The sequence below is a fragment of the Eutrema salsugineum genome, unplaced genomic scaffold, assembly GCF_000478725.1.
Source record: "Eutrema salsugineum unplaced genomic scaffold, Eutsalg1_0 scaffold_16, whole genome shotgun sequence".
Classification (NCBI taxonomy): domain Eukaryota; kingdom Viridiplantae; phylum Streptophyta; class Magnoliopsida; order Brassicales; family Brassicaceae; genus Eutrema; species Eutrema salsugineum.
In genome coordinates this window covers 2,154,829-2,176,884 of record NW_006256858.1, presented here as the reverse complement: position 1 = coordinate 2,176,884, position 22,056 = coordinate 2,154,829, and the positions used below count along the sequence as shown (strand labels likewise).

The 22,056-nt window shown below is 30.6% G+C and overlaps 3 protein-coding genes across 6 annotated transcripts; all 3 read left to right on the top strand.

Moving 5' to 3' along the window:
- Positions 1 to 4,278: 4,278 nt before the first annotated feature.
- Positions 4,279 to 7,064, top strand: LOC18020995 (salicylate/benzoate carboxyl methyltransferase). 2 transcript variants are annotated; one of them, XR_002900295.1, is made up of 6 exons: positions 4,279 to 4,357; positions 4,523 to 4,598; positions 4,709 to 5,362; positions 5,527 to 5,898; positions 6,170 to 6,266; positions 6,757 to 7,064. XR_002900295.1 is itself a non-coding variant. In XM_006403912.2 (4 exons), the coding sequence occupies exons 1-4, from the start codon at positions 4,344 to 4,346 to the stop codon at positions 5,893 to 5,895; spliced, it is 1,113 nt and encodes a 370-aa protein (XP_006403975.1). In that variant the 5' UTR covers positions 4,279 to 4,343; the 3' UTR covers positions 5,896 to 6,122. The 2 variants fall into 2 exon arrangements, 1 of the variants encoding a protein (XP_006403975.1); XM_006403912.2 differs by lacking the exons at positions 6,170 to 6,266; positions 6,757 to 7,064 and having other exon boundaries at positions 5,527 to 6,122.
- A 1,585-nt stretch (positions 7,065 to 8,649) lies between these two features.
- LOC18020994 (salicylate/benzoate carboxyl methyltransferase) lies at positions 8,650 to 10,992 on the top strand. Of its 3 annotated transcripts, XM_024157916.1 has the most exons (4): positions 8,650 to 8,714; positions 9,396 to 9,573; positions 9,664 to 10,049; positions 10,492 to 10,992. In XM_024157916.1, the coding sequence occupies exons 1-4, from the start codon at positions 8,664 to 8,666 to the stop codon at positions 10,870 to 10,872; spliced, it is 996 nt and encodes a 331-aa protein (XP_024013684.1). In that variant the 5' UTR covers positions 8,650 to 8,663; the 3' UTR covers positions 10,873 to 10,992. The 3 variants fall into 3 exon arrangements, with proteins under 3 accessions (XP_024013684.1, XP_024013683.1, XP_024013685.1); XM_024157915.1 differs by having other exon boundaries at positions 9,396 to 10,049; XM_024157917.1 differs by having other exon boundaries at positions 8,699 to 8,740; positions 9,396 to 10,049.
- Positions 10,993 to 12,372: 1,380 nt separating this feature from the next.
- On the top strand, positions 12,373 to 14,131 carry LOC18020993 (salicylate/benzoate carboxyl methyltransferase). The gene is given in 4 exon segments (XM_006403910.2): positions 12,373 to 12,386; positions 12,548 to 12,623; positions 12,721 to 13,362; positions 13,748 to 14,131. Coding segments are annotated over 4 exon segments (1,116 nt in total).
- Positions 14,132 to 22,056: the final 7,925 nt, after the last annotated feature.

The following is a 22,056-nucleotide window of genomic DNA, read 5'->3' as shown; positions in this document are numbered from 1 at the left end:
CCATTTCTGTCATCAGGATTTGAATTCAATATCCAGTCCATCTTGTCCTCCAAAGATTTTTTTGTAGATTCAACGAATTAAACTTGAATATATTTTGTAGTCGAAAACTTGCGCATAGTGCCCGATTCAAATTTAGCTATAAATAAAAGTACATGATTAACAAGGTATATAGACGCTTGAACGTCTGATTTAGTCAGAGGGTATAGTGACTACTGGCTACTAATCATGTGAACTTTAATTCGAGAAATAGTTGAAAATGTCAAAAGATCTATATATCACCTAAGTGGGAAAATAGCAAAATATTTATTTACCACATGGAATTTCGTCGTTTCTTTGACTAAGAGCTGATATCCATCCAGTTTGGGTCTCTTATCATTTTTTAATTTCATTTAACATTTATTTTTTAGTTGGGAAGGACTCTATGTTTTATACCCCTCCAACCCTGATCCTCAATATAAGGGTTTTTTTGATTAAATATTAATATTTTGTTTATTTTTTAAGTGACAGAAAAAGACTCAAAGAAAAACACACGACTTCTCTGTCGAAAACAAAATGGGACGGGCAAAAAAAAATGAAAAACACACCACTTTCCTTTCCATTCCAGCTACTCACCTTCCGACACGTCATCAACGATACTGGCTTAAGACGAGTTTGTCGGTCTCATCTGGAAGAGACGGTACATCCAAATAATTCAGCCCAAAGTTTTTTTTAATTGTATTCTAACCTTTCGAACCCACTGACGTATCGCGGATGATACCGCGTTGGAGATGGCCTAATAAGGTAAATGATTTGTTTTACTTCAGGTAAATAACCAAAAAAATTGTTACATGCTTCATTGAATGCTTGTGTTTTGTGATCTATGAACGAAAGATATATCAAGAAAATTCCTAGAGTATGAAAGAAAATAATAATATGAAATTTGTAAATCCGACTCCAAAACAAAACAGTATCCACAATTTATAGTTGATCCTCATCAATGTAAATATTAATTATGTCTATCTCTCGTCATTTCATGAAGTTGCTTAATTTCTTTTTTTATTATTTCAAAATCTAAAAGAAAATCATTTTTTATACCCATTTACAAATTTAAAATACAATGATTTATGAAACCCGTAGCATAATATGATAAGACATGCCAAAACGATTGTCAGCCTCGTCATTTCGTTGATTTACTACTAAGGAAGGCCATTAGAATTTTTTTTTTCTTTTTTTCTTTTTTATTAACTAGAAGGGATTCTTGAGCCTTAATTCCCCATGGCCCGGACCAGTATTTGTGATGTAGTGAGATATTAAAAATATTCTAAATATTTTTATTATTTATTAAGTTATTTAGACAATTTATTTTTCTTATTTTAGAATTTTTTTAGTGTTTTGAAATTATTATAAATAAGTTGTTTAGGCATAAGTTGTATTCAGTTTTTGATTGATTAATTGAATTGAGTTTTTATCTATTTGTTCTTTATATTTGATAGATCTAAAAAGATCTCAACGAATTTAAGAAGGCTAAATTTATATGAATATTCTCAGATTAAATAAATAATTTTACGATTATCATATTTTTTGGCTATTCTCAAAACTAACGGATTACTATTCTATCTTTTTAAACTTCAATCTCATCAATTTGCTAATACTTTATAACATGGCGTAGAGCATCCCTTCCACCGAATACATAAGATCAACTCCTGTACTAATCAATACTAGCTCACTTCATCCGGTGGTGGGCCATTAGAGCACCTCCAACACAAGGATATATGGGGTTTATGGGTGGGGTCACAAACCTTTTTGTATTTAAAATAAAAACTAAAAGCTCAAAAATGAAACAACCGGTTCTTCATGATGAACCTGAAGAGGCGTCTTTTGTTGAGGTTCATCGGCCACGTGTTGCTTCTTTATTGGTTTCAGTCGAAATAATAATAAAAAAAGAATTAATGAGTATTGAGTTTCATCGAGTTCAGGATTGGACGTCTAAAACTTCATCGGCTTCTTCCAAAAATTTTCTCTTAAAAAAATTAATAAAAAATACTGATGAACCTCATCATGAGATTTAGGGTTAGAGGTGATCTTAGGAATTTGTCTAGTGGTTACCATGTATCTATCACATAACATACAATTGCATGCCTATCCGAAAAAGAAGAAAATAATGGAAAGACTTATGCCAGACGACAAAAAAGGTAGAGTTCACTCACAGCTGGGTTGAACAAACCGTCTTTTTAATAATACATGCTTGTGAAGACAACTCATTGCACCTACTCTAGTATTCTATTTATTCTGAAAAATAATTGATGTTTTAAGAGTTTTTTTAAAAATAAGTGATGTTTTCAATTTTAATACAAAATTTAATCACTTTTCTTGTTTTTGACTATTTGTATGTATTTTGCAGACTGTTTTTTATTGGTTAGATTATATTTAAATAGATAACAAATGATATTTTTAGTATAAAAAATAATTAAATGAATACTTAATCTATATAAAAAACCTTAAATATCATTATATCAAAAGAGATCTTATATATAATAGAGAGCCGAGTGTCACATCATCAATTTCGATTGATATAAAGATGATAAGTGTAACATTTTTTTTTTAAATAATTGATAAATTTTAATATTAAATTTTAAACCACTAAAAAATATGAAAGGTTTTTTTTATTAATTGATTCTTAAATAACATTAATATAAATATTAAATAAAATTTTATATTATAATTAATTAAAAATATTGATAAATATTTTTTGTATAAACTCTTAATTTTTTTATGATATTATATTTTAAATTGATTGAATTAATAATATACTAACACATAACAAATCATATGATGATTATATTTTCTTAGGAAAATACAAAAATATATAAATTTCAAAAAGTTAAAAAAAAACCTGCATCTTATCTTATATACATGTATTCACCTAGTAAAATTAAAATTGACTTGCTAGGTTTTTTAATAACAGAGAAAAATATATACTCTCTCTATTTCACAAAGTTTGATTTTTTGGATATTTCTTATAGATTAAGAAACAATAAATGTTCAATTATAGATTTATTATTTTCTCTCATGAAATATTTTTTATATAATTATAAATTATAATTATTCAACAATCTCAATTAATATCTTATATTATTTATTATCATTAATTTATAAAAATAAATAAAAATTTTAGAAAATCAAACTTTATGAAACAAAAATACAAGAAACATAACTTCAAAATTTGGATAAAAAAAGAAGAAAAAAAAAACGAAAAGACTTCCGACAAAAAAGTGAAAAGACTTATGCCAGAAGACAAAAAATGGAAAGACTTATTAAATTTTGAAGTTCACAGTTGGGTTGAACAAACAGTTTTTTTATAATAATACATGCTTGTGAAGACTAGTCATTGCACCTAACTCTAATACTCCATTTATTCTAAAAAAATAATTTATGTTTTAAGGCTTTTTTAAAAAATAATTGATATTTTCAATTTTAATACAAAATTTAATAATATTTTCTTGTTTTTGACTATTCATATTCTGTAAATGTTTTTTATTGATTGAATTGTATTTAAATAGATAATAAATGATGTTTTCATATTAAAAAAAAAAGAAAATTTAAATAAATTTTTAATCTGTGTAAAAAACCTTAAATATCACTTATATAAAAACAGATGGAGTATTAAAATTAAAATTGACTTGCTACTATATATGTGGTCTTGTTATAACAGAGAAAAATATATACTCTCTCTGTTTCATAAAGTTTGATTTTTTGAATATTTTACATAGATTAAGAAACAAAATTTAATTATAAATATATTATTTTTTTCTCAGTGAATATTTTTTATATAAATATAAATTAATGATAATTCAACAATCTCAATTAATCTCTTAAAGTATACCATTTATTATCATTAATTTATAAAAAATAAATACTTTTTGAAAGTCTATTTAATTAAATAAATAAAAGCAGTCTTACAGCAATTGAGGTTCAGAGAACTCACAAAGAGATCTCTTTGCAAGGGAATCTGCCCTTCCGTTCTCTGATCGGCTGATGAAATTGAAAGAAATAGAGATAAACATGTTTGTGAGAATACAAATTTAGAAAATCAATATTGTGAAACAAGAATACAAATCTAGAATTAAAACATCGTGAAACAAAGAAAGTATTCTTAAAAAAAAATCAGAAAAATTAAAAACGAGCCGAATACACTTGATCCGTTTGGTCGTTACAAATTTTATATTTAGATTCCAAATTGATTTTTTTTAATTAAAAAATAAAATGCATATATATAGCTTATCCCAAACCAGATATAATTCTAACAAAGAGTTGCAAAACTCTTGATCTTATAAGATATTGGTTCAAAGATTTTTCTCCACATCATGTCTTCTTCAAGGTAAACAATTATTTTCTATGTTCTTCAATTTTGTGTGTTTCAGTAAATACTAATTAAATAGGTAAACAACTTTGATCATAACTTAATGACTTTATATCCCTTGAGCTTATGTATTTGTTCCTAGTTAATCTTGATTTTGATATGATCTCTCAATTTATATAATAGGAGCTCTTTCATCAGTGTTGTTAGTATGAATGGAGGCGATGGAGAACATAGCTATGCTAATAATTCTGGCCATCAGGTGCGTACTTAATCATCTAGCTATGATAATTATAGAATAGTACAAGACCTGAATCTACGTAAATATATTTTAACCAAATCTATATGTTTTTGGTATGTCTGGCTTCGTAGAAAACGGTTTTCTCTAAATCACAAACGCTGGTGGTAGAGAATATTAAAGAAACTTTATTGGATTTGCACTTTCCTGAATGCATTAAAGTGGCTGAGTTGGGCTGCTCTTCCGGACAAAACACTTTCTTGGCCATGTCTGAAATTGTCAACACGATCATAACTTTGTACCAAGAAAAGGATCGGAACCCACCAGAAATCGATTGTTGTCTAAACGATCTTCCAGATAATGATTTCAATATGACCTTCAAGTGGGCATGTTCTTTCCAAGAAAATCAGAAGATGAATGTTAAGACATCATGCTTCGTCTCAGGAGTCCCTGGTTCTTTTTACTCGAGGCTTTTCCCGAGCAAATCTCTTCATTTTGTGCGTTCAGCTGGTAGTATCCATTGGCTCTCTAAAGTCCCTGAAGGGACTGAGGATAACAAGAGGAACATATATATTAGAAGTCCTTGCCCTCCAAATGTATCCAAGAGTTACTTGGATCAGTTTCAAAAAGATTTTTCTTTATTCTTAAAAATGCGTTCTGAAGAAGTAGTGTCTAATGGACGTATGGTTCTCATATTCAAAGGCAGGAATGCTTCTGATCCTCTATATAGAGAGATGTGTCATTATTGGTCGTTGTTGACTGATTCCCTCCTCGACTTAGTCTCCGAGGTAATCATTAAATGCTCTCTTTTTTGGGTATATATGAATTTATATAGTGTTGGAGTTCAAATTTCAATATCAAATGATAATAAGTACTAAAGAGTTCCATGCATCTTATATACTACGTTTGACCTTAGTGTATGATTCCTGATATATATTTTGTGAGTGTGTAGGGAGTTGTAAAGGAGGAAGAGGTGAATTCATTTAACTTGCCGTTCTATGACGCGGGTGAAGAAGAGGTGAGGGAAGTTGTCCAAAATGAAGGATCATTTGAGATCAAAAATTTCGAGACGCATGAACATCTAGTTCCATACGAAGATAGCCAGGAAGATGACGATGAAACATGTCGATTAAAATTTGGAGAACTGATGGCAAACAGAAAAAGATCCATAACCGAACCGATGTTGGTTGCTCATTTTGGAGATGCTATTATCGACCGTCTGTTTAAGAAGTACGCACACAACGCAGCCCGACACTACATTGTTTCAAGAAGCTGCACCAAAACGACCGTCAACTTTGTCGTTTCATTGACTAGAAAATAAAAGGTTTCGTATTGCTTTGCTGGTTACGATAATAACCATGTATTTATACATTATCCAGTAAGCTTAAGTTCTTTGACCCCAGTTTATGTGATTTGTCTTCCTCTTTTGGATGAAGTATATGTTTGTCTTTTTATCATTTCAAAGAGTTTTTTTTTTTTAATAAGGAAATTATATTTGATATAATCTAGAACGATATTTATATGTGAATTATGTGTGTTCTCTTTTCGTGTGCCATTGATGTACTTTAGAGACCACCTATTTTATGCTCTCACAGGAGACTTCGACGGGTCGACCCGCAATATGAAGGATGCTGAGCATTGCGCCAATCAACTCCCCCCATCCCTTTTGGTTTACATTGATGATATTATAAGGTTAGTCAATTTCTCCTTAGCTATATATCCAGAGAAGTCAATGGTATAGTAGATAGCCTCGCCTGGGAAGCACACATTAGTTTTAAATCGTATGTTATATACTTATATCTTGGTTGTAAGTTGTAACTTTTGTCTTCCTTATTATGTACTGTTTCTTAAAGATCAATCAATCAGATGCTATCTAAAAAAAAATAACACTATATCATCTACTCCTAACACATATGAAAAGTTAGCAAAACTATTTGTTACTTAATAAAAGAATCTCTAAACTTTCCGTTTTTTATTTATTTATCTTAACTGTTTTCAGAATGTTGTCCAAATAAAATTATTTTTCTTGTGATTCAAATTTTTATCATCTAAATTTTGCTATTTTCCCATTTCTTGGGACTTGAACTGGATATTTGCTATCAGTGGCATGTACAAATTTAGAAATATAGTATAGTACGTGGATATGAATTACTCTGAGCTGGAAAGATGGATTTATTCACAGGCATCCTCTGTAAAATCCAATCAATCTGAAAGATTTGTGGCGGAGATTCGAGATATGGGGATCAAGACTCACGTTACCATTAAAGTTTTTTTGTGTCACTACGTACATGTGACCTGCAAAGGTGCGGCTGTACTAATATTCAGGAAATCAGGATGCAATTGGTTGATTTTTTAGAGGAAAAAATTGGATCAGGCAAAGACATCAATATATACCTCTGAAAATTTATAGTATGAAATAATTAATGTATGATTTGAAAATATTTCTCTCCATCTATGTTCATCATTTCTATTGCATTTATTCGTTTTATATTCACTATTTCGAATTCAAGATATAAAAAAATATGGTTAGTTTTATTCTTGTCCTAAACAATGAAAAACTATGTCACGATAGAGAAAGTTCCGTTATTCAGTTGTGTTACATTTTGCGTTATATCTTTCAAACAAGGAACTTTTAAGAGATAAACACATTTTGGCAAACCAAAAGAAAAAACGAGAAATGAATAGAAGTGAATTTATCAGGATTGCTTAGGGTTCAAGGAAAAAAAGTTTTTTTGAATTACTTGAAGAAAATTATATGCGTAATTAGAGTTCATGATTATTTTCATCTTTAGGAAAAAAATATTTGGAAAAAAAGTTCGATTAACACTCAAGTCAGGCCCATGTGACTCATCAACGTAAAAAAAAAACCCACGATTAAAACACACATATTTCATTGATAAAGATATTCAAAATGATAGTTTGAAGAAATCATATGCGAATTTGGAGGCTTCTTTAAAGAATGGTATACATTCAGACATAAATGGTGATGATCTGTTTATGGAACTGAAAATTCTTCGAATATCAATACCAGATGATTTTCATAAGCCTATTGAAGTGCTTGATTTTTTGAAAAAAAATGGAAGGTTGTTGTCAAAACACAGAAATTACTTATCGCATATTGTTGACCATTCTGGTATCGGTTGCCACTGATGAAAGAAGTTTCTCGAAGTTGAAGCTGATAAAAAATTATTTGTGTGCTACTATGTTACAAGAGCGATTGAATGGTGTTGAGAATCAAGCACGAAGAAAGCAATAAACAATAGAGAGAAATCGTAAATTGAGGCAAACACCCGTTTAGAGTTTCTTATTAATTGTGTGAATGAATAATACCCTAAGTCTTTTATTTATAGCCTCAAAAACCCGATTCCCAAATCCACTAAATAAAGGAAAACCTAAATCTAGCCCAATAAAAAAACTGTACCGTGGAGGGCGAGTCCCCCACACCCCCAAGTGAATCTGCGTCCATCTATGGCCCGTTACATTTATCAGCTCGCTCTAACAAGTGCTCTTTAGTTATCTTTGTCACCAGAAACACCAAATGGGTTTGATTTGTTATCAATTGAGACAGCTATGGTTGAAAAACTCGACTACGACAGTTTAATAAACAATTTTACATGAAAAAATGCAAAAAAATCTATATTTCAGCAATAAAATTATATGTTTTATTGGATCTTTTATTTTGTTACAAACCGTTTATGGAATTTAATTATTTTATAAAGTTTTTATTTCGTTTTTTATTATTTTAATTTTGAAAAAATATATAAAATGACATATTTAAAAAAGTTAGACGCAGACATCCAAATTGATCGGTCCGGCACTGAGTTTTAAACATATATAAAGCATATCCCAGCTAGTTCAAGACCAGATCTTCTAATCAAAACTTTCTTAATTTAGTAAAGAAATTCATTTACTTCCCATCATGTCTCCCTCAAGGTAATGATTCATTTCTTTGATCTTCATTAAAATGGGATTATTCGTTTCTTTTAGTTGTAACTCTTTCGCATTGTTTTCCTAATTAACCTTACCACTGTGTTAGTTGATTAAATTTGGAGTATATATGTTAGGGACTCTTTGGTGGACGCTCTTAGTATGAAAGGGGGAACAGGGGAACACAGTTACGCTACTAATTCACATTATCAGGTACTTCAGCATGATATAAGAACACAGTACGTACTATTCTGATTCATACACTTATATGTTTTGATAAATAATTAATAAAGTTTTTGATAACCTTTCATTACCTATTTTCTGCAAAAAAAATCTTAATTTTGTTTGCTAACCCACTAAACATTTCAATATCTGATTGTCAGAAAAAAAAAAAATTGACTGCTGTTATTGGAGTTGTTCACTCTGTAAATCCTTCCTCAACAGTTAGTGAATGTAGAGTATTTTTGGTCAAGCAGACATAAATTGTAAAATTTCAATGGTTGTTGGTAAATTGAGATTTATTTGTGGAAAATAAAATGAATAGTGATTCTTTTTTGGTATGTTTAAAATTTCTTAGATCTTAATTACTAATCTTTTTTTTGTTGGACAAACTTATTTTGAATATAAATTGTTAACCTACACGTTTAAACTGGCTAAGACGTGTGGATTAGTAAATAACTAGTGTTGATTATAGATGAAACCAAAAAAGAAATAACAAGACCGATAGATATGTACTAATAATTCATTTGATAAGTAACTCTTCTATGAAGCTTTGATTTTTCGTCTATATATAGTGGATGTCATTTTCGCCGTTTAACTCATTATAAATTAAAATATACTTTTCTTAAAAAAAATTAATTATAACAATTTTGTTATTTGGGGGCGGTTTTACAGAGAAATGTTTTCTATGAGATACAACCTGTGGTGATAGAAAACGTAAGAGAAATGCTAGTGGAAGTTAGTTTTCCTGGTTGCATCAAAGTGGCAGACTTGGGTTGTTCTTCTGGACAAAACACGTTCTTGGCCATGTCCGAGATCATCAACACGATCATACAGTCGTACCAACAAAAAGGTGAAAATCTACCAGAAATGGATTGTTGTCTCAACGATCTTCCAGAGAGCGATTTCAATACAACTTTCAATTTGGTTCCTTCTTTCTTAGAAAAGCTGAAAATGGAGGTTAAAGGAAGGTGCTTCGTGTCAGGAGTCCCAAATTCGTTTTACTCAAGGCTGTTTCCAAGCAAGTCTCTCCATTTTGTTCATTCATCTTTTAGTATCCATTGGCTTTCAAAAATTCCAGATGGGCTTGAGAACAACACTAGAAGCATTCATATTAAAGATCCATCTCCTCCAAACGTCTTCAAGAGTTATTTGAATCAGTTCAAGAATGATTTTTCGTTGTTCTTAAAAATGCGTTCAGAAGAGATGGTGCCTAATGGACACATGGTTCTCACGTTCGTGGGCAGAAAGGTTTCCGATCCTTTATACCAAGACTGTTTCCAAGTTTGGTCGTTGTTATCTGATTGCCTCCTCGATCTAGTCTCTGAGGTACATATTTGATTACCAACTTTTGACACATTTCATGCATATTAAAAAAACTTTGAAACTATACTTTATATTTCTATTTAATAGACCAACTGATTAATTTAATATTATTTAAATACAAAATTTAATGGCAAATTTGAAAATTAGTTTAAACAGTCGTATTGAAAATATAAGAAAAAATGATATTTTTGAAATATAAAATATTAATCCTAAAACGATACTTTTTGCGAAAAAAATATATATTATTTCTGATATTGAGGGATCCAAGTCTAAATCCAGATTCTACTTGACCAAAAAAAAAAAATCGAGATTCTAAAAATATATGAAAGAGGTAGGAATAATGTAATTTAAAAGCATACACTATCAACTATGATTGAAACTGTAATGAGATTAAATTTTTTAATTATTTTTTTCCCAAGTAATGAAAATTTGTGAAAATGTGTAGGGGGTTGTGAAGGAATCAGATATTGAATCGTTTAACATGCCATTCTACAATCCAAACGAAGAAGATGTGAGGGAAGTTATCTTAAAGGAAGGGTCCTTCGAGATCAGCAAGATCGAGACATTTGACCATATTGTTCCTTACAAAATAAAGTGCATCAAAGAAGAAAAAGAGGAGGACCAATCACTTCAGATGGAAGTCGGTAAAAGGCAGGCAAGCTGGGCAAGATGCATCACCGAACCGTTACTCGTTGCACATTTTGGAGATGCAATTATCGAGCCGGTTTTCAACAAGTACGCACACTATATGGCCAAGTATCTATGTGTTTCAAACCACCGCCCAAATATGACACTCATCATCGTAGTTTCGTTAACTAGGACATAGATCGAGGAGGTCCTCGTTATGCAGCTGCCAATAATATGTTGGTCCATGTTTTTTGTATGTGTGAGCAAAGAGTTACCGTCTTGGGATTTTCCGGTGGGATATTGATAAAATATTGGTGATGAGTGGTATTTTTTTTTACAAAAAAAAAACAAAAAAAACGTTAAATTACTTGTTCATGTTTTGAAAACATAAAAACGTTATAGTATCCATCAATAAAAAAAAGAATATTCATCAAATTTTCATGTTTTTACATTTTCTAAAAGTAATTCCTCGTGTGAAAAACATAACTAAAGACTAAAAATCAGGAAACATTTGTTGTATAACATTTCATTAAATCTGTGACATATATACGAGTCACTTCTTTCAAGTTCTTTTTTCTTCGCCATAATAACATATAATTTTGGAAAATTGGCATGTAAAACCAAAAAGATGATGATGCATCCAATCTCAACCGAAGAATCTTTGAAAGGGCGATACATGTGTTCGTTCTCTCTACGTCAACGTCGATCCAACAGCTTTGTGAAGGAGCGGGGTCAAGCATCCCCTACTCATTTTATTTTTGTATTTAATATTTAGATAAATTTAATTAAAATAAATGTATATCTCCAACTAATTTTTGTTTTTCTTGTTTATAAATTTATACCCCCAACTAATTTTTTTTTAAGATCCACCACTAACTGCTCCGCTGTGTTTTACAATGTCTTTCTCGTCGCTATCTATTCCGCTGCAGGAAGACGCGTATAGATTATAGATGTATATACCTATAGTATGATCCAGAATATATCTCAAGTACGAGTCTCGAAAATATTTGTTAAAAATATTTTAGAGAAAAAAGTATATTAAGGATTTGAATCTATCTAATTTAGGAAATATATAAAAGAATGTAATCCTAAAATGTATTTTCATAAACAAAAATTCCAATACTATTTCTCATCATCAAATTTTCTAAATGAAAGATCAGATAGACTAGAGAGTTGAAGAAGCTGATGGAATTGATAATTGGATAGTAATATGCAACCCAGTCTCACAATCCTCCACCACATCAAAGAATATCGCCGGAGACACGCCTCCAAGGCCAAATTCGATAAGCATTCGAAAGATGGCGGCAACTGTTTTTTTGTTTTGGTACAAATGAAGTCATAATGTAATTCTTCATTGGTTTGTGATTTGAAATCATAGTTAATTTCGGGATTTTCTCTGATTTGAATCCGAGCAAAAACCTCTAGGTCTTCCCAAGGTCAATACCTTTCCTATTTTTTAACCTTTACTTTATTTCCAATACAGAGATTATACTAATAGTAGTTAGAATTTAGAAACGTGGTCTTTAAATGTGGCATTAGAGAAAATGGAATCGGTCATGATTAATAATATTAATCCTCTGACGATTTGAACGTGACGTAGTATTTGCATTACCCCTTATCCCAGCAAGTCCGAGGCACGGTCTTCATAACCATTGTAGATCGGATTTAGAAATTGATTCAAACATTTTGTGCGTATATCATGTCTCCCTCAAGGTAAAACATTAGTTTCTTCTACACTTGTGTGTATTGATGTACATACTATAATATGGCTACGTGCGTGTGTGGTGGTTTAAACAAGTCTCACGTTGTCTATGAATTTGTAATTTTAATTTCAATTTTATCTGACTGAAAATTGTTGTTTATATATTCTTTAGTGACTCTTTGGTGGATGCTTTTAGTATGAAAGGGGGAAATGGAGAACACAGTTACGATACTAATTCTCATTATCAGGTACTTAAGCACATTATGACTAATTATGATGAATACAAGAACGAGAATTTGATAATGATGCATGTTCTGTTTTTCTTATCTTGGGGTTTACTTACAGAAAAGTGTTTTCTCCAAGATACAACATGTGGTGATAGAGAGATCAAAGAAATGTTAATGAATTTGGATCAAAGTCGCTGACTTGGGTTGTTCTTCTAGACGAAACACGTTGTTGGTCATGTCCGAGATCGTCAACACGATTATAGAATCATACCAACAAAATGGTCGAATCAACACACCAGAGATGGATTGTTGTCTGAACGATCTTCCACATAACGACTTCAACACGACCTTCAAGTTGGTTCCTTCCTTCCTAGAGAAGCTGGATATGGAGGTCAAAGAAAGGTGCTTCGTGTCAGGAGTCCCAAACTCTTTCTACTCAAGGCTGTTCCCAAGGAAGTCTCTTCATCTTGTTCATTCATCTTTTAGTCTTCATTGGCTTTCTAAGGTTCCCGATGGGCTCGAAAACAACAGTAAAAGCATTCATATTAAAGATCCATGCCCTCCAGATGTCTACAAGAGTTATTTGAATCAGTTCAAGAATGATTTTTCGTTGTTCTTAAGGATGCGTTCAGAAGAAATGGTGCCTAATGGACATATGGTTCTCACGTTCGTGGGGAGAAAGGTTTCCGACAATTTATCCAAAGCTTGTTTCCAGGTTTGGTCGTTGTTATCCGATTGCCTCCTCGATCTAGTCTCCGAGGTACTCAATTTCACTAACTTGTTAATAAATATATATACATAAGAGTTATATCATTCATCATTATCAGTACAATATACAAAGCTAATTGGTGAAATTATCCCATTTTATATATAGTGTAGGTCCTTCTAATCTCAAATGTGACATCTGTAGCAAATATTGTTTATGTTTTTTCCTTTCTTTCATCTTTTTTTTTGGTTGCCAAAACCACGTTCCATTTTTTTAAAAAAAATTCAATACATAAACTAGAAAATGTCAATAATTTTTTTCTCCATAACACCGACTTATGTATTTATGTATTTTCTCGCCGACCAGCCATAAAATATTTTTCAGGTAGTACCATTTAACATCTCAAATACTAAAATTTTGGAGGAATGTGAATGTGTAGGGGGTTTTTAGGGAATCTGAGATGGAATCTTTCAACATGCCGTTCTACAATCCAAACGAAGATGAGGTGAGGGAAGTTATTTCAAACGAGGGATCTTTCGAGATCAACAAGATCGAGACACATGACCATATTGTCCCATACAAAATTGAGAAAGATAAAGAGCAAATTTCACTTCAATCAATCGAAGCCGGTAAAGAGCGAGCGACCGGGATAAGATGCATCACTGAACCGTTGCTCGTCGCTCACTTTGGAGAAGCCGTTATCGAACCGGTGTTTGACAAATATGCACAGTATATGGCCAACTATCTCGGTGTCTCAAGCCATCGTCCCAATATGACCCTCAACATTGTTGTCTCTTTGACTAAGAAAAATAAAATAAAATAAAAAACAATGTCGTATTTACATTTTAAGTTTGTTATGAATAAATATAGCAGCGTGTTATCTTGAGTTTTGGTACTTGATCATTGTTTTTGTTTACATCTATATGCAATTTGAGTGGAGGGATACATTTTCAGTAGGCAGAATAGCTCCAAAATATCTTGGACATATTTTTGTCTGATTATCTCACTTACACTACGATAATTATGCTAAATATTACAGTATGATACTTATGTTTGTATTTTAACTTTTTTCAACTGATATTGAAGTCATGATTTCAGTTTTGTATGAAGATTAGAACTTGAAAGAAAAAAATGATAGTTGCTAAGACAAAATATATAGATGACGAGACAGTAGATTAGGGTTAGGTTTCAATATTTTTTTCTTTTACATGATCATTTTTTTTGTATTGCTGAAATTTTTATTTTTGTATCTAATTACTGTCTCCAATCGCAAAACGCTTGCGGAAACGGATTTCAACTATCCAGAACGATACAGAACAATATGAAACAATTTTTATGATTGTTATCAAACACCACTAATCGGTACCAATTACAAAACATAGTATTTATGGGTGATGACAAGATAACAAATGAACTAATTAATAATATGTTTTATTTATTAAGCTTGGGCCCAACTGAATAACTTTTGTAACGTGGGCCTTTAAACCCACCTAGTGTTTGGTCACGCTTAATCTGGTTTTTGGGATTAAGTAAGGGTTTGCAGTCGGCTGTTTTTGAGGATGATATTGAGAGCATTATGTATTTGGAGTCCTAAATTGTATGTATCGTTATAATTTAATCGTTTACCCAAGTGACTTTTGCATTGAGTTTGGACAATACCACTCTGAGCTTCTTCTATGATTAGAGTACTTATGGTGATTTAAGTTATTTTAGACTTTCATTTAGAGATAATCTATTCTAATAAAATGTCTAAATATTCCAATCAGCGGCTTCTCCAAGTGATTGACTCCAAGATCAATGATGCGTTCGAAGCCGATGATCACATATGGTAAATTAACCCTCTTTTCCCATTTCCTTGGTTGCCATTTTTAGCTCACTATATTCACTGGAAACAATCGAGAGATTATCATATTAGAAGACATTGTTTGGGTTGTGAAAGAGAATTAAAAACGCAAATGTTCACAATTTGATGTATTTATGCCTTAATTTTCTGAAGTAAGTTTCAAATTTGGTCATGCCTTTATTTTCACAAGCATTGTTGTATTTAGGATTTGTGGTGTAGGGAAATTAAAGCATTGTTTTCGGTATATACTCCTCCTGCGTTGACGTAAATCGCATGAACCTGATTTGGTATTCTGATTATAGCTTTTAAATGGTTTCTGGTTATTGGAAATGTTATTTTTGCAGGGTGAAGAGACAACAGTCTCTGGTGACTTTCCTTTCAAAACCTGGACACCGGAGTGTAACATTGACTAGAGAGAATAACGGAGAGCAGATTAGAGTAGAAGTAAGCATGCCTGCTCTTGCCATGGATGAAAAATGAGGATGATAGGGATGAAAATGAAGATGGTGATGGTCGTAATGAGAAATCGAGTGATACCACTAGTTGTCACCGTGGTCAAGAAGAGTGGACTCTGCCTAGAGTTTAGCTGCACCGCTTGATTTTCTTGTTGTTAGGTTTAAGTAAATAAAAAATGGGATTAATATGAAGGAAAAGAGACTTCTGAACTTGTGAAAAGGCATTTTGGGAACAAGGCACACAACTGGTTTGGTCGGAGATTGAAAGCATTTGATGCCACTAGGTAAGCAATCTCAAGTGCTTTCCAAATGGATATATCCACTTTACTTGGTGTGAGAGAAACAAAACAAGGCATAGGGAGGAAAATCTCACAAATCGGCAACTGATAAAGAGTATGGAAATCGCCATGAGAAATCGATTAAGCATAGCGAGGAAGCAAGGTGAAAAGAAATACGAAGATGGGTTATATGTGTGGTTTGCTACCAGATTAAGTTAAAAGCAATGTAATTTTTTTCCAATCTCAGTTAAAGTTAATCGTTAAGCCCAGTTATAAAACGTTTATTTTTTTTCTTGAATATAATTTACCATTTTATTCAGAAAAAAAAAGAATAAAAACTGAGTATGTTCGCTTTTTTGACCATTGTTAAACAACAAAAATGAGTATGTTAGTTTGTTGGACAAAAACTGTGCAAGTATATGCAACGGTCACATGATGATACGTGACAGATTTTTTTTTGTTTTGTATACATTTTCTGATTCAAAATTTAAGCATTGTTTTTTTTTTCAAATCCTAAAACAAAAAATCATTGTTAGCCACCGAAACCAAACAAGTGCTCAAAATATAGTTAATGGAAAATCATTATATAAAAGATTTGTTTGAACAATGCCAAAAGAAACAAAAAAGTGGAGTGTAATCAATGTCGTCTATCTCTCATACCCGTGAGAGCAAAATGAATGGAGTACCAAATATGGAGTAAATCGAAACAAACATAAAGTATTGCCTTTTCTAGAGAAAGCAACCAAAAATTACAACCATTCTATCAAAAGTCGAAACTCAAATCTCTAATTAAAGGCACAAATAGTGCAAGCTGGAGGAGACAAATACATCATAATACCAAAAGAGAGTTTTACATTCCCATTATTTTAGTACCTTAATCTAAACAGAAGCAAATTAAAGCTTAATCTCCACTCTTTGTGCGACATTAACCTTGAATTCAAACAAAAAAGTGACTTTAGATTGTAAATATATATTGAAAAATCAAAAAAAAATCAAAAAAAAAAACTGAGTTTACCTTTTTCCTTAGTATTATCATCCGAATATTCAAAGTATTGCTTGTTAGGCTTAACGACACCAAGGTTCTTCAAAACTCTGTCCACCATTGCCTTCTGCGTTTCCTCAATTGTTTGCTTTTGCAGTTCAGTCTTCTTTCCGTGAGCCTCCACGAAAGTGTGGACCGATTGCAGATCCCCTCCTTTGATCATTTCCTTGAGCCATGGCTGCTCTGCGCCATCAAACTAGACCCTGATGAGATTCTGGTAAAAGATCTTATAAAAATGATTATATACTTGTTCCTCGCTCCACTTCCACTTCCACCGGATCCATCCATACCGGTAGAAGCATATTAGGGTAAGCATGGCTGATTCACAACTCAATCGAGTAGTAAGTGTAATTTCTATAACAAAGCTAGAAGATAACCTAATAAAAATGATGTAATTTGTCTTTTAATTTGGTAAAAATGATAGAAATGAAAAGAAGAAAAAATGATAGAAATGATAGAAAGTAACCAGATCTTTACTTTACACACAAGACAAGGAAAAAAACTATGCAATGAGTTCAAAAAATAATTTTATATCTACTAAAAATACATAAAAGCAAAATCCAAAGCTCAACTCTAGAAAGAAACAAAGCTAAGCAAAAACAATTTTAAAAACGGGAAAAAAATGAGCAAAAGAAAATAAACCTGAGAAGATGATAGAATAAAAAGAATATGACAACAAAAAATATACTAATTTTTTAAGATACTAGTTGGAAAGATGGATTCAATGAAATATATGAAATAAAAAAATATAAAAATGATAAATTGAGAAAATTTGAAATTATCGTTATGTGAGGGTTTAAATAAAAAAACTCGGAAAAAATGGATGCAAAAAGTTACTAAGATCATAAAAAAATATAAAATTGTAAAAAATAAGTTATGAGTCTAAAACTGAAAACAATATGTTTTAAAAATAACTGAAGAATAACAAATAAGAACAATAAAGCTAAAGAAAATCTATTAAACAACATAAATATATATATTATCTAATTTATATTAACTGTGCTAAATTAAAAATATTAAAGCACAAATTTAAAATAAATGAAATTAAAATTTACTAAGTATAGTGACTGTCTTCTTATTTTATTTTTTATGTGATTTGGTCTTCATGTTTGAGCTCATAAAAAAATTCAATCAATAAAAAAATGAAGAAAAAAACAAATTTTGAGACAAAAAATATTTTCAAATAACTGAAGAACAAAAAAAAACAAGAAAAATAAAACTAAGACACAAAAAAAAATCAAGAAGTGATAAGAGAATATCAAAATTAGAGAGAAAAATAATAGAAAAAATATGACAACAAATAAATATACAAAATTTTAAAGGAAGTAGTTGGAAATATGAATTCAATGAAATTTATGTACTAAAAAAATATGAAAATAATTAATCAAAAAGTTTGAAATAATTTTTATGTGAGGATTTAAATGAAAAAAATTTGAAAAAACATGGATAAAAGAGATTACTATGATCATAAAAAAATCATAAATGGTAAAAAATGAGTTATGAGGCTAAAACTGAAAAACAAAATGTTTTTTTTTGCTTAAACAAACAACTGAAGAATAATAAATAAGAACAACAAAATTATAACAGAAAAAATCGAGAAATATCAAGATATCAAAAATAGAGAGAAAAAAAAAAGAATATATATGAGAACAATTTTGAAGGTAATAAGAAAACATGAAAATGATAAACTGAAAAAGTTAATATTGTTTTTGGTCAGGATTTTGATGAAAAAACTCAAAAAGTTAATAGATGAAAGAGGTTACTAAAATCATTAAAAATGTATATTGAAAAAGTTAAAAATTATCTGTAGATCAAAATTTAGATCAATGAACTTAAAATTTGGATGAAAGAATTAGATAGTTAAACTAAAAATCTAAAACATATTCACTTATAAAACAAAATAAAACAAGACTTGTGCAAAATAATTAATAATTACGACTGTGGCTAATTAACTAGGGAAACATTGATAATTATCGATATATATGTTCAAATTTAAGCACACAAAATAGTACCAATCAGTCTAATATGAGAAGAAATATAGAATAAATGTGGAGCAGATGTGAATATATAAATAACCGTGGAGCAATATTGTCAGAATAAGACAGGTATCTAATGCCAAATTATTTTCAAATTGTTTTTTATATGACACTTCTTTCGAAAGAAAAAAAAGGCGTTTTCTTATTTTATTTTTGGAATATATTTATTTTGAAAATACTGCTTTTAATTGTCTTTCAAATTCATAATTGACTTCAAACAGTAGATTATGAAAGTACTGCTCATACAATTAAGAAATACCCATGTTACTAACTAGGGAAACATTAATGATTATCGATATATGTTCAAATTTAAGCAGACACAAAATAATACAAATCAGTCTAATGTGAGAAGAAATATAGAATGACTCTCAGATAAGAAAAAAAGAAAAAAAAACTTTTTAGTCTCTTTATCTCTTACAATGTAATATTATAGTTTTAAAAAAATGTAAAACTATAGTTCATACTAATATATACAACAGTTTTAATATTTTGTCATTTTTTAACTTTTTCAAATATCATCATATGTATAACCTTTTTGTTTTGTTTAAATGTTCAGACATGCATAATTTATAGTATTTGCGTAAGTATGTAAGAAGACGCATGCTGTTTAGGTAATAAATGGACGTAACTTGAAATCAGAATTCAACATATATATATTGATAAAAGGTATGTAGTTATGTAATGGTTTTTTTTTTTTTGTAAAACATTTATGATGGTTAATCGATACATTCTTCGTATTGTTTTTTGTGATCACTGGTGATTAAAGGATCAAGGTTTAATCTTTTAGGTTTTTCGTATCTCAGTAAACCTATTAAGTTATTATATCCAACACTAATCCTCGGAATTGTAGGTAATCTATCAACAAGTAGACTTATGAACTCTGTTCGATTTTGCCTTTACTCATGCAGGTCAAAGCATTTTCCGTGTCGGGCTTACGGTTATCCATTTGGCAAACTGAACAATGTAAAGGACTTATTATAACCAGAATATTTTGTTTTTGTTTTTCAACTTGGAATAGGTTGTCACTGTGAATCTTTTCATCTAGGTGCTTCGTAAAACCGAAAAACTCTAAGATGTATCTCTCTACATTATTCGGACTTTTTGGTTTAATAAAAAAAACTACATTGTATATCAGGGACAAACAATTGAAAAAGTAAGAAATAATTTTTAGAAGGTTTTATGTCCAACTCATATTATATAGGGTAATCAAAAAACATATTTATGTAATGTAAAATTATGTCAGCTCTTCAGTGTAATTTTTTCCCCGAAAAAGTACCTCCAGAACCCGCTTAATAAAGAAAGTTCTCTGATTACCAGCCATAGCAGTATATATTAAACTTCGTAAAGTTCCTTTAATATACTGTACATATTACCAACCAAAACATGCATCCAAAATTTATCTTATCAAAATTTATCTTTTATCAAAATACTCAGAAACTTATATATCAAACCAACTGGCGTGCAGCGCCGGATAACCCCACTTATGGAGATCAGAAGTCCAATAAAGGCTAATTATAATTATTACAATCTATAAGTAAAGAGATTAGATTTCCTAATTAAGTAGCTTTCTGCTTCTTAGGTATGCGATATCATCCGCCCAACAATAGCATGGTCACCGATATTTATGTAATTTTCAATACATAAACTAGAAAATGTCAATATTTTTTTAATCACTATACCGACTTATTTATGTAATTTTCAATACATAAACTAGAAAATGTCAATATTTTTTTAATCACTATACCGACTTATTTATGTAATTTCTTCTCGCTGATTTTTTTCAGGTAATACTATTTAACATTTCAAATACTAAATTTTTTTGGAGGATTGTGAATGTGTAGGAGATCGTTAACTAAGGAATCTGAGATGGAATCTTTCAACATACCGTTCTACAATCCAAACGAAGAAAATGTGAGGAAGTTATTTTAAACGAGTAATCCTTCGAGATGATCAACAAGATCGAGACACATGACCATATTGTCCCATACAAATTTGAGAAAGATGAAGAGAAAATTTCACTTCAATCAATTGAAGCCGGTAAAGAGTGAGCTACCGGAATAAGATGCAATCGCTCACTTTGGAAAAGCTGTTATCGATCCGGTGTTTAACAAAATGTATCTAAGTGTCTAAAGCCATCGTCCCAATATGACCCTCAACATTGTTGTTTCTTTGACTGAGAAATAAAGAAACAACGATGTCGTTATCTTCTGATTTACATTTTAAATTCATTATGAATAGATATAGCAGCGTGTTATCCTGAGTTTTGGTACTTGATCATTGTTTTTGTTTACCTCTATATGCAATTAGAGTGGAGGGATACATTTTCAGTAGGCAGAATAGCTCCAAAAATATTTTGGACATATATCTTTGTCTGACTATACCACTCTACGTGATGCACCCCCACTGGTTTGTTCTTTAAAAGAAAAAGTTACCTCCAAAACAATTATGAAACGTAGCATCAATATTTATATTGAAGTCTAAATTTAATATCTCTTGAAAATCACAATCTAATGGGTTTTACACAAATTATTATTTAAATTCACTGTCTCTTTCAGTTCTCTTGCAAATAAGTTAATGTATTACCCGTTTGTTTTTCAAGTGGAAATTGAATATAATTACCTTCTTCTTTTTGTAATTACTTGATATTACTTACCATTTGTATTTATTATTGAAAGTTTTTTTCTTCTTATAAAAAATGCAAATTTCTTCAAAGCCTTTAAGAAACTGATTCAAACATTTTGTTCTTACATCATGTGGAAATAATTTGATTGTGATATCTAAATCCATATTATTTTTATCACATGTGTGGAAACGACACGGTTTCTGGTAGACTAATCTTTTCTCTTTTATAGAGAAGAATGACACACCCACACGTCGAATTAGTCTTTTGTTGACTATATATTTTTTTATCATTTTTGTTAGACCCACGTTCTTTTCTCTCGTCGATAAATCAGAAAAGCCTCGTGATCAAGACATTGGACCCCACTAAAACTCAACTTTTCTTCTTCTTTATCATTATTTTACTTCACAGAAATTTCGAAGTTGTTGCAACGGAAGGATCCTCGCTTATTCCTTGCGTCCATTAGTCTCCGGT

What these genes read in the sequence shown, in the direction of transcription:
- LOC18020995 (XM_006403912.2), top strand. An exon ending in CTAATAATTCTGGCCATCAG is followed by an intron (nt 4,599 to 4,708) that starts GTGCGTACTTAA and finishes CTGGCTTCGTAG; the next exon opens with AAAACGGTTTTCTCTAAATC. An exon ending in TCCTCGACTTAGTCTCCGAG is followed by an intron (nt 5,363 to 5,526) that starts GTAATCATTAAA and finishes GTGAGTGTGTAG; the next exon opens with GGAGTTGTAAAGGAGGAAGA.
- LOC18020994 (XM_024157915.1), top strand. Translation starts at nt 8,664, where the DNA reads ATGAAAGGGGGAACAGGGGAACACAGTTACGCTACTAATTCACATTAT. An exon ending in CTACTAATTCACATTATCAG is followed by an intron (nt 8,715 to 9,395) that starts GTACTTCAGCAT and finishes GCGGTTTTACAG; the next exon opens with AGAAATGTTTTCTATGAGAT. An exon ending in TCCTCGATCTAGTCTCTGAG is followed by an intron (nt 10,050 to 10,491) that starts GTACATATTTGA and finishes GAAAATGTGTAG; the next exon opens with GGGGTTGTGAAGGAATCAGA.